Source organism: Saccopteryx leptura, chromosome 1 (assembly GCF_036850995.1).
Source record: "Saccopteryx leptura isolate mSacLep1 chromosome 1, mSacLep1_pri_phased_curated, whole genome shotgun sequence".
In the NCBI taxonomy this organism is placed as follows: domain Eukaryota; kingdom Metazoa; phylum Chordata; class Mammalia; order Chiroptera; family Emballonuridae; genus Saccopteryx; species Saccopteryx leptura.
In genome coordinates this window covers 340,901,510-340,916,233 of record NC_089503.1, presented here as the reverse complement: position 1 = coordinate 340,916,233, position 14,724 = coordinate 340,901,510, and the positions used below count along the sequence as shown (strand labels likewise).

Here is a 14,724-nt window from a genome sequence, read left to right as displayed (position 1 = left end):
CCACCCTGGCTGGATAGCTTAGACCACTGTCCCAAAGCACAGAGGTTGCCAGTTAAATCCCTGGTCAGGGCACATACAGAAACAGAACAACGTTCCTGTCTTTCTCTCTCTTTTCCTCTATTACTAAAATCAATAAATAAAAAATGCTTTAAATATAAAAAAAATAAAACACACTACCAAAATTAATTGTGCCTATTTCTTTAAAAAAAGAAAAAGAAAAACTCTGACCAACATAATGAACTGAGATTATGGTTAAAAGTAAGATTTTACTTTTGCCTGTTATAATTTTTCCATTTTAGCCTATGTACATACCAGCCTTCAAAAAAAATAACAGAAGAACACAAAATTATTTAACAATTAGTTTATCTTGTATTTACATTACCTATATAAAGCTTTAAAATGTGTGGAGTCATTAGAATCCAATTCCTTATTTAATCTTGAATAATCAATCGAAGAAGTTAAGTCTTTCTCCAGTCTGGCAAAAAATTGCTCTTTTTCCTCTTGTTCTTCTAATGTGTCTAATCCCAATCCGAGAACACTAGGATTGAGCTCAGAAACTATTATCTCTAAATTGAAAGCACAAATACATTTTATTAACAAACAGTATTTTGATAAAGCTAATTTCAATGAATCATTCGTTGACATTATATAGTAAAATTTTTTAAAACTTGAAACATACTTTATTTACTCTTTTACCCAATATAGATTTATATTCACATATATTATACATGGTTATAAGGCTTCTCTAGGAGTGTAATTGTAAACCTCCTATTTGAGTGTTTCGTAAAGGAAGTTCCAAGACAGCTGTGAATTAATTTTTTTGTAAAAATTCTGATTATAAGCATTTTTCCATTTTAGCCTATGTACATACCAGCCTGTCAACTCATATGTCCCACATTTCTTACCATTTGTTTCTAAGCTGTCAATACTTAAGACAGAGGTTCCACTGCTCTTGAGAAACTGAATCCTCTCAGCAGACTCCTCTTCTATTTCCGTAATAGGCTGAGAAGTCGTCTTTGTTTTCAAATAGCTTACATTTGTTCCAAGCAGTCCTAGGGATGAGGTTATAGAGTTGGATATTTATATTCAGAACACTGTTTGACAACTATGCCAACACCATAATACTATTATAATTTTGTGTATAGTAGCTATAAAATAAATCTAGTGTATTAAATAAAAGTCCATCAGACCTAAAATTCACAAAGGAAAAGTTTTAACTCTATTTGTTTGCAGTGTACCTTATTAAGACTATATTAAAATTCTGTACAGTGAAGATGATGAAACATTTTTAAAAATTATTTTGAAGCACAGGACTTTATACAGTATACCATATCACTTTAACAATATTTATCCTCTACCCTGTGTGAAGAAGAGTAGTCAATAACTAGCTGAACTGGAAAAGGGAGATAATTCCAGGCACAGGGAAGAAGAGGGTCAAGGGGTCAACAATGGGAGGGGCAGGCCACATCTGAGGATGCAAAACAGCCAGTAAAGGTGGGTCTAGAGCAGCGGTTCTCAACCTGTGGGTTAGGCGACCCCTGTGTTTTGGTTGTTCGACCCCCGCCGGGGTTGTGACCCACAGGTTGAGAACCTCTCTGGTCTAGAGGGAGGTAAGCCCAGGTAAAAATAAGCCCAAAGCAAGCTGATGACTAGATCATGCTCATCTTCACAGGCCAGGAACTAGAAAACACTGAAAAAGTTACGTAATATCAAAATTTCTTTATCCTAATAGTACTTACTTGTAGTAAAAAACTGATTCAGGAAAAGTAATAAATTATGTTTTATGTGATAGAAATATTAAGATTAGAAAAATATCACTTTGCTTAGAAGGAAGCCTTAATCAAGAGATACAAATTCTGACTACAATTTCCTAATTAGTGTCCTCTTGAAAAAGGTTCAGAATCTATTTATCTTTTGGCTTTGTGTAAATAATGGTTTTCTAGCACAAATAACTTCCACAGCTGCAGAAAATCAAGAGCTATATCTAATAATAGACACTTCAAAAGAAAAAGTGCACTATAAGGTTTGGGCTATGGCAGTGTGTCTGCGGTCTTACCCTGGCTCCAAAGCTGGACACAGGGATGTGACCCACACTACTGAGCTCATGAGAGGCTCCTATAACCCAGACCTAGATCTAGGTTAGTTATTTGTAATGAGGAGTACAGCCAGTAAGAGGATCTGATAGTTCTACCCTCTCAGCAAAACATTGTATCCTTATGGTAACTGAAAGAGAAAGTGAAATGAAAAGACTCGAGTTACTCAGTGCTAATGTTTAATGGCATCTATACTAAGATGGGTAATGCATTCCTCATCTCATGAGGGTGTTCTCAGAAGCCTCTACATTCTGGATGGTAGGGATCAGCCAGTACTAGGACTACCTAGTACTCAGAACATAACATAAACTCGATAAAAGTCTGTGATTGAACCAAATTACGCCCTCGGGTGGTGAAACCCTCTCCCTTGTGTTAAAAAAGACATTGTCAAAATTTGTTTCTTAAGTATCCTTCCTTGCATCCTTCACTAATCAAATCCACTTCTGATGGATAAATTCTTTTTTTTTTTTTTTTTTTTTTTACAATTTTATTCATTTTAGAGAGAGGAGAGAGAGAGAGAAGGGGGGGGGGGAGCAGGAAGCATCAACTCCCAAATGTGCTTTGACCAGGCAAGCCTGGTTTTGAACTGGCGACCTCAGCATTCTAGGTTGAAACTTTATCCACTGTGCCACCACAAGTCAGGTACAATAAACTCTTTTAAAAATTATTAATACATTGTAGGTCAAGTAAGTTTGTAAATATATGTATGTTTGCTTGCTTATAGTTTGCATGGGGTGTGGGGGACAGGCTGTAAGCTGGCAAAGTCATTATAGCCTAAGGCTTAGTTTTAAGACTAAGCATTTCCCACCCTTTTAATATTAAGATATTTTCAACATCCTTCTAATACTAAGATTTTCTACAAACTAAGCTTTTCCCCACACCCTTGACTATTGCATGATGTGGGGTAGTGCACTCTTATGAGGAATCCCATTTATGCCTCAGATAAGTGGCTTTTATATCAGAGACTTCCTTATTTGTAAATTGGCTTAAAAGCTTTAATTTCTACACTATGAAATAAGGCAGACCGGGGGCTCTCTCACTCAAATCCTGTCATCAGCACTGCAAAGGAGAGGCAGCCAAGATGGCAGAGTGCTGAAGGAGAAGCCAGTTTGTGCAGAGAGGAGATGGAGAACAGAGGTGAATAAGGCCGGTGAGGTAGAAACCTTTGATTCTAGGAATACTTGGATGAGTCAGTGGCTTTGGGAGCCCTGAAAGGAAAGGGAAGTGTTTTCCGACTGTGTGTATTTCTCACCAGCCCGGTGCCAGCTAGGAGTAAAGCTAATGGCCTGCCAGTTCTTGGCTTCATTGTTCCATTATCATCTGTCCGAATCAAATGAGAACCTCCACGGGCCAGGTGGCTGTGATGGTGGCCGTGGCTACTGGCTTTACATACATTTAGTCAGATTGTTAGAGGGGGTGTAAGAAGACCTCTATTCTTGTCTTCTTGAGAGAAAGAATTCAATCAAGAGACAAAGTGCAGCAAGTGAAGGAAGAAATTATTGGCTGTACAAGAAGAAGTCAGAGAAAAGGGGACCTTGGAGAGAGGTTCAAGGGATTCGACTGCCACTGCCCACTGCTCCTCTGGTTGCAAGTCTCCTGGGATCGTTTGGAGCTTAGGAGAAAGAGGAGGCAAGAAAAATTATGCCTGGGGAGAAAAGGAAAAGGAGGAGTGGGGAAGAGAAAGGCACAGGCATACTACTGAAAGAGAGCGCGCCCTGGGACTTCAGTCCTGAGGGATTTTAAGGGTCAGGATTTCCGGGGAGGTCCCAGGGAGGATGTCAATAGAATATTTATTGGCTTTCCAGTGTGTTCTTTTAGGATTGTGTTCTCCACAGACTGGTCGGCACCAAGGCAGGGGTCATCAGTCAATGCAGCTGGTCCTGAGGTTAGTCGTGACTTTGCTTTATCTGGTTTTGCTGCTTTTCTAGGCCTAAAAGTTACCTCTAGGAGTTAATGCTTAAAGGCTATTATTCTCTGGCTTTCTTGTTTGTTCCTCTTTTAATAGGGTCTAAATCCACATGGCTAGCAATATGCAGGGGAAGAAAGGTTAGGGGAGGGTCCAAATGCCATGACCAGTGATATGAAATCAGGGGGTTTAAACCACATGACTAGATAAGGGAGCAAAGGTCACCCTAGAGGTGAGGTCCCTTTTTTCCCAATTTTGCCCATTGCTAGGCACCTGGGGCTTTCCACCCTGGTGGGCTTCTGTGCCTGGTCTATAGTCCCTGCTCTGCTCATGTTTGTCTAACTGCCTACCACAAGATTATATTCAAGTGTTTATCTAGAACCTATTCTTTTCCTTTGGGGTGAGTTTACATATCATTCCACCTTTGATTATTTTCTAGAAAAGAGACTGTAATGCTAATTAAGTCTCCAATCTTTGTCAACAATTCCTATAGTACTTTATATAACATCCTTTTCAAGCACCAACAGGGGAAGAAATTCTAAAAAGCATTCTTCACATGCAAACTTGAGCACTGTTGCATGGCTTCGGGATTTATTTTAAAAATGCACTGAATTTTTCAATAAGGCTATTCCTCATTGAACACTATTAAGAACAAAGTACTGACTATCAAATTCACTCTTTCATTCATTTGTTAAACACACTAATTATTTACTATTGGGGGTCAGGGGATACAAGGAAAAGAAGCACTTCCTGCCCTCACAAAGTGCCCAACCTCAGAAGCTTTGTGTTGACAGGTTACAACTATCAATACAATGTGTAAATGCTACTGTGGTGTTCTGACATTGAAACAAAAAAGAAAATAATTGTGTTGATAAGCGGGCTAGAAGAGTTGGGGGGGGGGGGATTGCAAAAGGAGGCAATAATACCAAACTTCCAGACAAGAGGAAGAGGAAAGACATTCTAGCAGCAGGAAAGCAGGACTGATGCACACGGGCATGGAGCCGACGGTGTTTCCAGGAGATGAGGGCTCACTGAGCACAGCTGAAGCACAGGAGGCTACAGAGCAGGCTTCCAGTCAGAGTATGTAGAGCCTTAACTGTCACATTAAGGCATTCAGGCTCAATTTTATGGGAAAAACAAAAGCCCTGGGTAAATTTTTCCCCTACAGAAGAAATATCAAATCTTATCAGTATATAAAGTGGTGCTTAATGATCCAGAGTGTGAACATAGGCATTTTATAGAGGTAGTCGGGAGTTGCTTACAGGTACAGTAGTTACTATATAGCACACTGAAAAAAACAATTCAGAGAGTCATTTTCCATTTCTAACAATGTAATGAGGAGTAGTTCTAAGAAAGGTATACACATGTTGCAGACATAATCAATAATGAATTCTCTACCACTAAGCCAGTAAGTTATTTCTTCTACTATTATTAAGACTGTGACACTGCATGACCAGGTGGTGGCGTAGTGGATAGAGCATCGACCTGGGACATTGAGAACCTAGGTTCAAAACCACGAGGTTGCTGGCCTGAGCTGGGGCTCAACAGCTTGCGCACGGGGTTACCAGCTCAAGCGTGGGATCACAGACATGACCCTATGGTCACTGGCTTGAGCCAAAGGTCACTGGCTTGACTGGAGTCCCAGGTCAAGGCACATATGAGAAGCAATCAGTGAACAACTAAAGTGCTGCAACTATGAGTTGATGTTTTTCATCTCTCCCCATCTGTCTGTCTCTCTCCTTTGCTGGAAAAAAAAAAAGAGACTGACAGCAAATCTATAATTTCTTAAAATTTGCCCCATGCAATGACATTAATGTGTTGTCAGAATAATTTGCTAAATCATCTTACTATTAAATGTGATAATATATAAGTATACCTATATTATTCATCATTTTGAGTAAATTTAAATCATCTCAATGTAAAATAACCTAATTATGCAGATTCTCAATTATATAGTACATAATAAAAGTGAAGATGAAAATCAATTCAAACCTCAAAACTTCACACTACTAGAATTATTTTCTTTATATATTTATAGTATAGTAACAAAATCCAAAATTAAGTCTTGACTGACCCCTAGTGGTCAAATAATCTGAAATGAAAAACCAGCAATATTTACCATCATCTTCAAAATCATCTTCCGTTATCCACCATGGCAGCGTATCTTTCTTTTTCACTTCTCTTGGCTGTCTATGTGTTTTGTTTGAATTTTCAAAAGAATCATCTGAAAGCTGAATCAGACACAGGCTACTGAATTTTAAATTTGAGAATTCCAGATTCATCACTAAAAATGTTTCTTTGTTCTCTCACAGTGCAGCTATCACATATATAAGCAATATTCTTAGCAATAATATATAAATTCATTTTTGTAAACATGTGACCAAAGTAACCTAAAAATCAAGCAAATATCTCTAAACACCAATTTCATACACAAAATTAAGCAAGTAAACTACCTAGGGAAGACCAAAAACAACAAAGAAAGAAATATGAAGAAAATCAGGAAAGAAAAAAAAATACAACCTCTTCTAGACATTCTTGAAGATCTAAGAATAAATAATAATTGAGCAAAATTACTTAGCATCACTTAGAAGAACACAGAATTCTAAGATCTGGGAATGAACATTTCGTCACAATAATTAATACTTTTAATAAACATTTGTCCTTTTCAACTCTTTAGATCCAAACTTTTGCTATAATCCTAAATTCCCTACTCTAACTTTAATCTAGCCCCCTCATTCTTAGCTAATAACTTGGTGTCTCTCTTCACTGACAAAATAAAACACCTTCAGTGAAAAACCACCCTCCTTCCCCTCACTCCATCATTAAACTCACCTGTTTAGACATTTTTTCCTCTCCCAGAAAAGAAACTCATTCTTCTGCTTCAAGAAGAACCTACAGAGGGGTTACTTCCCACCTCTCCGGGTTCTTACTTCCTTGGTTATCCCACTTTATCTATCTTCAATCCCTCCTCTCTCTCCTCGCCATCCTTCCCCTTCATTCTATAATCCTTCTCATCACTGCATCCCCAGGACATGGTACAACTGTGGACTGGAAGAACAAACACTCAAGTCTACTTAAAAAAAAAAAAATGAAAAGTTTCACATTCCTGCCTCCCTTTTACTCAAGGTATCATTTTTCCTTTCTTCACCAACTTCTTGAGTTCACTGCTCAATCCCTTACAACCTGTTTTCATCCAAAAGAGCTCTCCCTCAGGCACCAAAGGCCCCCTAAACACTAACAAAGGACCCCTGTCAGTCATTCTCCCGATCACATCATGGAGCCTGACACTGGTGACCAACTCTTAAACTGCTTGAAACTCACTACCTTGAAACTCACTACCTTTGACTTCACAGCATCACTTAACTCCATGTTTGGTGGAAAACTTGGTGGTCTGGTGGAAAAGCTCGGTGACCTTCCCCTCCCATCTACTTTAATAGCCCTTGGCAATTTCATCCATTCCTTTAACACTAGACTTCCCCAGGACTCTGCTGTTGGTCCTTCTTATCCTCATTCTACACACTTTCTGGAAAAGCAACCAGCATTTATCCCACACCTGCTCTATGTCAGGATCTATTCCCAGGTTATCTTAATAGTTAAGTAATCTAGGCGAGACTTACAGATAGGAAAACAGCTCAAAGAGGCTAACAACTTGCCGAAGATGCTACTGTTAGTATTACAGAGGTGGGATTCAAACTGAGAGCTCTGTGACTAATACCTGTCCACCTTCCACTATACTGTACAGTCCCCCAACTAGGACACTGCTACCAGACTGAACTTTTAAACCTCCAAGATCCCAAACAAATTTCCACTTCCCAACCAAGCAACACTACCTCAACAATATGTAAGAATGTCGATTTTTAAATGTTCAAAAAAAAGTTATTGTCTTCTCTGACAACCAGTCAGGAAGAAGGGAGAAGGGAAGAAAATATATTCTTTATCCATCTAAATTTTAGCTGCATCATACTCAGTCTACTCCTATATACCATGGCCACATAAGAATACAGAAGGAGTACAGGTTTTGGGGCCTGACAGCTCTGAGTTCAAATTTAAACTCCAAAATATGCTAGCTCATTTACATAGTCATAGTAGCACTGACCTTGTAGGATTGTGGCAAAAATCAGAAAAACAAAACAAAACAAAACAATGGAGAATGCCCACCCTACTAACAAACAGTAGGTATTCCCACTTGTGACAACATTATACCCTGCTCTCCCGATTACTATCATTAAAACAAAAGAAAAAAGCTGGTTCCAATATAACAATAGTGCTAGTAAGGATATGAAGAAATTGGAACCCTAATAATACACTGCTGGTGGGAATGTAAAACAACAGTGCTGGTGAGGATATGAAGAAATTAGAACGCTAATAATACACTGCTGGTGGGAATGTAAAATAACACGCCACTTAGAAAACAGTCTGGCAGTTCCTCTAAAGGTTAAACGGAGTTATAATAGGACTCAGCATTTCCACTACTAGCTAGATACACAAGAGACAAGAAAGCATACATCCACACAAAAACAGGTACATGATTGTTCATACCAGAATTATTGATAATTGCCAAAAAGTGGAAAGAACTCAAATGTCTAGCAGCTGATTAAGTGGGTAAACAAATGTGGTAAACCCATACAATGGAATATTATTCAGCTATAAAAAGGAACAAAGTACTGATACATGCTACAACATGAATGAACCTTGACACCATTATGTTAAGAAGAAGCCAAATACAGATACTGTATGACCGTTTCTATAAAATGTTTAAAACAGGAATATCTTCAGAGACAGAAAGTAAATTAATGGTCCCTAAGGCTGGGGAAGGGGGTAACTGCTAATAGGTACAGGGTTTCTTTTGGGAATAATGAAATATTCTAAAAGTGATAGTGGTGATAGTTGCATAACTCAGTGAATATAATAAAAACCACTGAATTATGCACTTTAAATGGGTGAACTGTTAGTTGTATATAAAAAAGCTGGTATCACTAATCTCCTTAAAAAGCAAAGCAATGTAAACCATTATCTCTGAATAAACTGTTTGAACAATAATTTATCAAAATAGTTTTAGCATGACTCTACAATCATTAAAAAAGAGACACTAGCTAACCCAAATACTTAACATGACGTAAGAACTTGAGTGAGTAGAGGCTGAATATGAGAGTGGAAGAGGGAGTGTGTTACAGGGGTGATAAGGGGTAGAAGAAAAAAGAAATTGACCTGTATCACTTATCTTTTATAATGAAAATACTTCCCATAAATTTAATTTTCTAAATATGCCCATATTTGACATAAAAAAGAGTTTTTTTAAATGGGAAGTGAGACTCATATCCTATCTACTACACAACAATTCTACAAAGTAGGCATTATTTTTCCTGTTAGATAATGAAAGTGAGGTTCCTTCTATTGCATCGTATATCAAACTCCCTTTATGAACCAAAATGTTAGTATAATAGTTTAAAATGTGACTCTTCTTAATGCTCCACAAGGCCTCTCTGTGCAGTGGTGGGCTTCCGCCGGTTTGCACCAGTTCAGCAGAACCGATACCTTAATTTTTTGTTGAGTTCAGCGAACTGGTTGTTAAAATGGCACTTGTAATCAGGGTTCTTTCTCAGATTGGTGCCTGGGCAGCTGCCCATTGTGAAAATCACAAATTTACATTCCTTACTCCTTTTTAACGTTCATCTGCACAACAGTGTATTCTAAGTGCCCGTAGTAATGTTCATTCCATCCATCAGTGAAAAAAATTGCAAATGAAGAGACCAATCAAGAAGTAATATGGAAATGTCTTAAATAATCGTTTTATTGTTGTCAGGTATTATTTAATGATTTTCATTAATATTTTAAAACTCTTTCTTATAACAATCGAGTTTTGTGTACCTCTTTTATTGTTTTTATTTAAGTATTAAATGCATGAAATAATAAACTACCTTTCAGTATATTGGGTTTTTTATATAATTAAAATGGTCTTTAGGGCAGAGCACGGGTTGTTAAATTTTTGAATCCCATCACTGTCTCCATGTACTTATCAATAATACATGTGAATGGTGTTAACCCTGTAATTTGTACATTCAGCAATCATTAAGCACCTATTAGGTATATAGCAGGCATGGCCAACATACGGCCCATGGGCCGGACCAGGCCCGTGTAATGAGTTTATGTGGCCCACGATTAAATTTTTAATATTCTCCGCTACTTTAAAATCTCAGCTACTCAGAAGCAGAAGCGTCTTTGATTATTGGAAAGTAAGATATTTAAAAAGATAGTGATACGCGGAAAAGAATTCTGCGTGTGACTAATCTAGGGTTAACTTCCAATAATTGTTCGAATGGATTCGCGATACCTCTTTATTTTTTAAAAAAATTCCATTATAAAGATTTACAACTTTTGTACTCATCTGTACTCGATATGAACTGTTTGATGTTTAGCAGCAACGTGAAACCCACATTCTTTTAGGCGGAGTTTGCCAGTGCGCACCCAAGGTCAAACAATTTGTTATTTTTGTGATCAAGTGTACCAAATCAAGTGGCATTGTAGCATAAACCAGTGGTCCCCAACCTTTTTTGGGCCACAGACCGGTTTAATGTCAGAAAATAGTTTCACGGACCGGCCTTTAGGGTGGGATGGATAAATGTATCACATGACTGAGACAAGCGTCAAGAGTGAGTCTTAGATGAATGTAACAGAGGGAATCTGGTCATTTTTTAAAAATAAAACACCGTTCAGACTTAAATATAAATAAAACGGAAATAATGTAAGTTATTTATTCTTTCTCTGCGGATCGGTGCCAAATGGCCCACGGACCAGTATCGGTCCGCAGCCCGGGGGTTGGGGACCACTGGCATAGACAATAGCTGCAGTTGACAACTGAAAACATGTTCAGGCTGTTTGTAAAACGAAGTAATTGTTTCATTTGCGATATAACCCCTTCAAGCTCATTCTATTAATTAAATATTGTTTTGCTTGATTGTGATAGTTTGGATATTTATACAGCATGTAATTATATTTTTATTAAAATAATATAGTATATTAAAAAATTTTTTACTCACATTTATTCACAAATTACATAATAAAATTTTGTTTACTTAAACGAATCATTTTTGTATATAATATTTTTTATTTTTATTTTTTTAATTTTTTTTAAAATTTATTCATTTTTTTAGAGAGGAGAGGAGAGACAGAGAGAGAAGGGGGGAGGAGCTGGAAGCATCAACTCCCATATGTGCCTTGACCAGGCAAGCCCAGGGTTTCGAACCGGCGACCTCAGCATTTCCAGGTCGACGCTTTATCCACTGCGCCACCACAGGTCAGGCTGTATTTAACATTTTTTAACTTTAATGTTTGTCCGGCCCGTGAAAAAAGTTTTCTTTCTAATCTGGCCCGGGGGCAAAAACTGTTGGCCACGCCTGTACTATAGGTACAGCAAGGAACACCTAATTATCACATTACAGATTACACATTTTATACTCGGAGACAAAAAAATAGACCATTGTGAATAAAATAATGAAGGGTGCTAAGTGTTACACAGAAAATTAAATACATGGTATGGCGAGAAGTGACTTGGTGGTTACTTTTTTTTTTACTGGATAAACAGAGAAAACCCTCTCTGAGGTCATATTTTAGATGAGCGCTTCAGCAACCAGGTGAAGACTAGGGTAACAGCGCTGTCGGCAGAGGGAACAGCTAGTGCAAAGCTCCTAACGTGAATTGAGCTTGGCATGTGTCGGGAAAAAAGGCCATTGCAGCCTAAGTGGATAATGAGGAAGGGTGATATAAAGTCAGTGAGAAAGACATGAGCAAAATCATCCAGAGCTTTGTAAACCACAAGAAAGAGTTTGGACTTTTATTCTATATGACAGGAGGCCAACAGAGGATGTTTTACATAAGGAGGAACAGAGTCTGATTTACGTAACATTATGGAGCCTGCCGAGTGGTAAGATAGTACTTGGGAACTGCTGCAGTAGCCAGCTGAGCTACTGGTGTCCCAGCCTAGGATGGCGGCAGAGAAAAGGAAGGGACTGAGAGGACAGGCATACTCTGGAGAGAGTTGACAGAGCTTGATGACAGACTGTATCTGAAAGGTGAAACATAAAATGAACGATGAGGTTTCTGAGACAAATTTACAATATAGATTTAAAAAATAAAAAACTTTACCTCTTTCATGAATTGTTCAAACTCTTCATCCAGTTCTTCTTTGGAATAGTGAGCCATATTTAATAATTTTCACTTGGAAACACTAAATAACAAGAAATAATAAATATCTTTTGAGGAAACCCATATCACATCATGAAAACAACTCTCTCTTATGGTTTAGTACATATGCACAGTTATGCATCAGTAAGCTGGACAAGGGATTCCTAATTTATTCATAAAACTTATCTGGCAAAACAGCTTTTGCTTGACCAGGCAGTGGTGCACCGGCCTCGGACACATGGGAACCAGGTTCGAAACTTGAGCGTGGAAACATTGATGTGAACCCATGGCCACCCGCTTGAAGCCCAAGGTTGCTGGCTTGAGCAAGGGGTCACTTGCTCTGCTGTGCCCCTCCACAAGGCACATGTGAGAAAGCAATCACTGAATAAGGTGCCGCAAGGAAGAATGGATACTTCTCATCTCTCTCCCTTCCTGTCTTTCTGTACCTATCTGTCCATCTCTCTGTCAAAAAAAACCCCCAAAACAAAAAACAAAAACCAGCTTTCATAGTCTGCCTGTACTTGGGGTTCAGAAATACATTTTTTATTATTTATATCCAATTATTAAATGACCTCCATAATATTTCCTAACTCTATACATGTTTAGGTGTGCGTGTTAAAATTTAATAGCCCTTAAACCTCTCAAGGAATCTTTTATAAATTCAAAATGAGCAAAACTAAAAGGTCATTTCTTTTTTGCAAAGCACAGGAAAGTTTGTGCTGCCTGATTATCCAGCTAGTTATTTATTGATAATTAATAGCTTTGCAAAACAGACTTTCCAGACAAGGGTATGCTAACAAATACAAATAAATGGAATCAAGTGGAATTTACGAAGACTCAAAATCTACCTAAAATAAAATCAATGGAGTATACACATCCATCAGAATCCATTATCATTCTCCTGGAGCGAGGAAAAGCCAACAAACACAGTGCAATAGGGATGTGCAATGCAAAGCTCCCCCCACTCCCCGCACCCCTGAGAGCTCAACTCCAGGCCTGATGCGCCCGCAGCTTCAGTTCCCGGAGGCGGGGCGAGGGAGGGAGGTGGAGATCAGACCACACTTCGCGGGACGCACAGAACAACCCCTCCTCGCCCGCGTTATCGTTTCTGATCAGTCCAGGGTGTGTGAGGTTAAGGTCTTGGCCCCAAATTCTAGGTGAGAGGCGGATCCCACCGAGAGGGTCCTCAGCTCGGCCAGTCCCGGCTCCAGGAAGCGCGGGTTCAAGAGCCGGCGGGAGACAAAGACGCGCCAGCAGCTGGAGTCCTGGCGGGGGCGGGAGCACCCGGGCACCAAAGCTCTGAGGACAGTCTCGGCCACCGTGAACCAAGGGGAAGCAAGTGTCCACGCCTTACCTACCTTGGCTCGAATTCCGCGCTTCGCCAAAGGTCAGCGGGGGGCCCAGCAGTTGTCAGGGTAACGGACTCAAGCGGCCGGGCTCTGGAGTCACATGACCCGGGCTGGTCACGTGGCTCGTGGGCCCGTTGGAAGGGCGTTACTGTCTGTTGGCCTCAAAGAGTGATGGTTAAAATAGCCTTGGCTCAGGATAATAGATTGCGTAAGAGCGGTCGCTGCTGCACCGGGAGAAACGCCGCGGCTTTCTCTGCGCTCCCTGGAAACGCGGAAGCGCCACCCGGTCACGAGATCAGGAACACGTGCACGATGGATGTTGTAGGCCCCACCCGTGGCTTCCTGGGAAGTGTAGTTTAGCTCCCCTAGTACGTGTTTTCTGCGCTTGTCTTTCTTCCTAACCTGCCACGTACTTGTCGTTTCTGCTCTCTACTTTCCGAACAAAACTTTTGGAAACATTTAATTTATTGTATTTCTTCTGCATGCAAAGTCCTGTGTGGACGCCGTGAGAGAGACTCAGACCTGTGAGAAAGATCACTTGTCAGAATGGGGACTCTGTTCTACCCTGGAGTAGGCAAGAAATTGAAAATACACCGTATACACCCCTACCTGATATACCTACCTGCTTTTCCTCCCTTCTATGGGTATAATTACTTACTTGGATTTTTATTTTATTTTTGCTATTACAATAAAAACAAAAGCATTTAGGGTCGTGAAAGTAAAATCAACAACGTTGAAAGGATCGCTGCTGGCAGACATAGGTTAAGGACCTCATCTTCAGCCTGAATTTTTAATTCAGCACGTGTTTATTGTGATACAAGTGTGTGCATGCTGTGCCCTATGATACAGATTTGAATAATACAGATTTTCTTAAAGCTATTGTTTATGGCCCATTTAAGTTGAATGGAGCCTCACCTGCATTATTTCACATAGTCATTGCAATCTACCAGTCGTTTTAACTCTGTTTATATTTTGTTCTGTGTAGGTACAAGATAATGATAAGTACCAATTCTCTGGCCCACTAGATTGCTTTCCCACCCATCCCTACTAGTAACCTTCTCGCAAATCAGACTTCTTTCCCATTAGTTTGTACTATGCATCAGCCTCGGATTTTCTTGGCCTCGTCTTTTACTCCAGCCACAGCTGCTTAGGACCATTTCCACTCAGGCTTTGATGAGCTTCACACAGGTGTGAC

The 14,724-nt window shown here is 39.4% G+C and overlaps 1 protein-coding gene across 2 annotated transcripts in view; it reads right to left on the bottom strand.

Moving 5' to 3' along the window:
- CEP162 (centrosomal protein 162) overlaps positions 1-14,437 on the bottom strand; it is a 90,578-nt gene extending 76,141 nt beyond the window's left edge. Inside the window, exons 1-5 of one of the 2 annotated variants that reach the window (XM_066358932.1) lie at positions 13,535-14,437; positions 12,142-12,223; positions 6,119-6,230; positions 906-1,052; positions 383-566 (exon numbers count right to left, since the gene is read on the bottom strand). In XM_066358932.1, the coding sequence (XP_066215029.1) occupies positions 383-566; positions 906-1,052; positions 6,119-6,230; positions 12,142-12,198 (500 nt within the window). In that variant the 5' untranslated portion in view covers positions 12,199-12,223; positions 13,535-14,437. The remainder of the gene's footprint in view (positions 1-382; positions 567-905; positions 1,053-6,118; positions 6,231-12,141; positions 12,224-13,534) is intronic. The other variant, XM_066358931.1, reaches the window with a different exon arrangement.
- Positions 14,438-14,724: the final 287 nt, after the last annotated feature.